The sequence below is a fragment of the Sporothrix brasiliensis genome, assembly GCF_000820605.1.
Source record: "Sporothrix brasiliensis 5110 chromosome Unknown Cont20, whole genome shotgun sequence".
Taxonomy (NCBI): Eukaryota; Fungi; Ascomycota; class Sordariomycetes; order Ophiostomatales; family Ophiostomataceae; genus Sporothrix; species Sporothrix brasiliensis.
The window spans coordinates 1,208,033-1,210,922 of NW_024467139.1; the positions used below are offsets into that span (position 1 = coordinate 1,208,033).

General features: G+C 60.3%; 1 protein-coding gene across 1 annotated transcript; it reads left to right on the forward strand.

Moving 5' to 3' along the window:
• SPBR_06614 (siderochrome-iron transporter (MirC)) lies at positions 1–2,668 on the forward strand (the record flags this gene model as incomplete). The annotated part of the gene is made up of 2 exons (XM_040764870.1): positions 1–748; positions 846–2,668. The coding sequence occupies 2 exons, from the start codon at positions 1–3 to the stop codon at positions 2,666–2,668; spliced, it is 2,571 nt and encodes an 856-aa protein (XP_040616314.1).
• Positions 2,669–2,890: the final 222 nt, after the last annotated feature.

The window sequence follows — 2,890 nt, forward strand, 5'->3', positions numbered from 1 at the left end:
ATGTCGGGCCTGTCTAAGGATACTGTCCACGCGAGTGACACAACCAGCGACAAGACCAAAAAGACCGACGTGACCGACGTGACCGACGTGACCGACAAGACCGACAAGACCATTGCCGTCCACGGCGTCACAAGTAGCGAACAAACCAGCCTCCTGCCGCCGACAACGCCGTCAGCACCGCCGACACGGCCAATACTGTCCAGCCGGCCTCGGAATTATTCGTACGGCGCCATTTCCTCGCCTGACCAGCCCAGCCACATTGGCCGTGCCCCTAGCGCCGCCAACCTGCACCAGCTAGGTGCTCACACTGTGGCAGCTGCCCGCGCTAACAACACTGCACGAACCACATCTGTCAGCGGGAGCAAGCGCCACCAGACCCACGACTTGATAACCGCGATAAACGTCTCCTCTGGCGACGGCTTCGTCGCCAATCTCGAAAACGATCTTGAAACCAATCCCGACTGCAACCCGGTCTTGAATGCCGACGTTGATGGCTCGGCCTCGTCTTCGTCCTCGTCCTCGTGCGCCAACTCCGACTTCATCTCCGTCGCGAACATGCCTCCCCAAACCGCCTTTCTGACCAGCTCCCAGCGCCGCCTAGCCATTGCCTACTGCGGCCTGCTACTTGTCGCCTTTACAACCTCTCTCGAGGCGCAAGTTACTGCGCCGCTGGCTGCTTTTGCCGTTTCTTCGTTCGAGAACCACTCCCTGCTCTCAACTGTCGTCGTTGTCCAAGGTGTCGTCAATGGTGAGCTCTGGTCCCCTCCCTTCCTCCCCGGCCGCTCTCAATTTGCCCTCCCGTCGTTTCGTCTTTGCTGACTCGTCTCCTCCCACTCTTTCCTCAGCCGTCATCAAACCACCCATGGCCAAGTTGGCCGACGTCTTTGGCCGCTTTGAGGCTTTCCTCGGCGCCGTCTTGCTGTGCGTTGCTGGCTACGTGCAGATGGCGTGCTCCCACAACGTCCAGACGTTCGCCGCCGCGCAGATTATGTACTCGGCCGGTATCACCGGTCTCCAGGTCTTGAGCCAGATCTTCGTTGCCGACACGACCGATCTGCGCCACCGCGCTCTCCTATCGAGCCTACCCGACACGCCTTTTCTCATCACCGTCTGGGTTGGTCCCTCCATTGCCTCCGCCATTATCAACGCCACCTCTTGGCGCTGGGGCTACGCCATGTGGGCCATCCTTCTCCCCGTCGCATTCCTCCCTCTCGGAGGTTCGCTCGCCGTCAGTGCCTACCAGTCGCGCAACCATCGTTATCGCCAGCGTCGCCGGAGCAGCTGCCTTGGTGGGCCCCGACCGAAGAGCTCGTCCAGCGAGAGCGGCGGTGGCGGCATTGGTGGTGATGCTGGCGGCGAGGATCCCGGCGGCCTCCCCGGCCTCAGCCGCACCAGCTCCCGTCACACTCCTGGCAGCAGTGGCAGCCGCAGTCGCCTGGCCCGTAAGAGCAGCTGTGCTAGCATCAAGGGGTCGAAGGCATACTCCACGTTCCGCCAGCTTCTTGTCGACCTCGATGTTGTCGGTATCCTCGTTCTGAGTGCATCGCTGTCCCTGGTTCTCTTGCCGCTGACCCTCGCCGAAAAAGCGACGGGCGGCTGGAGCAACCCGGCTATTGTCTCGTCCATTGTCGTCGGCTTGCTCCTTCTCATCTTTGTCTTCCCCGCTTGGGAGGCCCGTCCGGACTGGGCCCCGCACCCACTGATCCCACCAACGCTCCTGCGCTCCGTCACCTTTTGCGCCGGCTGCGGCGTGGCATTCTTCTTCTTCGCCGTCTTTTACCTGTCTGTGCAGCCCTACTTTTACTCCTACCTCCTCGTCGCCCATGACCAGAGCGTCGCTGCCGCCGGTCGCATTACGCAGATCTTTTCGTTCACCTCGACCATCGCCGCCGTCAGTGCCTCCGTTGCCATCCGCCATCTTCGCCGCTACAAGGTCTTTGTTGTCACCGGCGCCTGCGTCTACCTGACTGGCATCAGTCTTATGCTTGTGTACCGCACTGCGGACGCCGGTACCTTCCGCCTTGTCGCCACCCAAGTCGCTGTCGGTGCCGGTGCCGGTCTTATGAGTGTCCCCACCCAGATTGGCATCCAGGCCAGTGTATCGAGTACCCCACGTCTCGTTGCGGCCGCTACTGCCGTCTATCTGACTATGGGAGAGGCCGGCATTGCCGTCGGCGCCGCCATTTCTGGCGCGCTCTGGGCCCGCCTCGTACCCGCCAAGCTCGAGTTGTACCTGCCTGAGCCTGCCCGCCAAAATGCCTCTGCCATCTACTCCAGTGTCGTCGTCGCTACGTCGTACCCCTGGGGCAGCCCCGAACGCATGGCCATCACCCGCGCCTACCAAGAGTCCATGACATCCCTGCTGACTGTCGCCGTTGCCTTTTGCGTGCCTGTTCTAATCCTGGCCCTGATGATGACAGACCTGCGCTTCGACACCATCCCCTCGTCGCCGGCCACTTATAGTTATGACGACCATGCCGTCGTCGATAGTGGCGATGATGACAACAACACATATGACGCCGAAGGACTCTTAAGCCGCCGGAGCCTGCACGACAACCATGTCGACCATTCCGAGGCGTCGTCGTCGTCCAACACCTCCGCGAATCCGTACGGTGTGGACACCGCCGGCGAGCGAGCCACGCTCTTGTCGGACGCAGATGAGATTTGATCTGCAGTACGGAAACATTATCTGGACGCAGATTTAAAGACGACCCTACGACGAACGATATGATGTTATTTAGTTACCGATAGATACCCCTCACCGCCCAGCACATATTCTCCTTCTCAGTTTTACTTATTTGTTGCTCTTACACGGCATGCGACAATAACAGTCGAGTGGGCATTGCATCCGATAGACATGGGACATTTATGTTGGATCGCGCACGGAGTA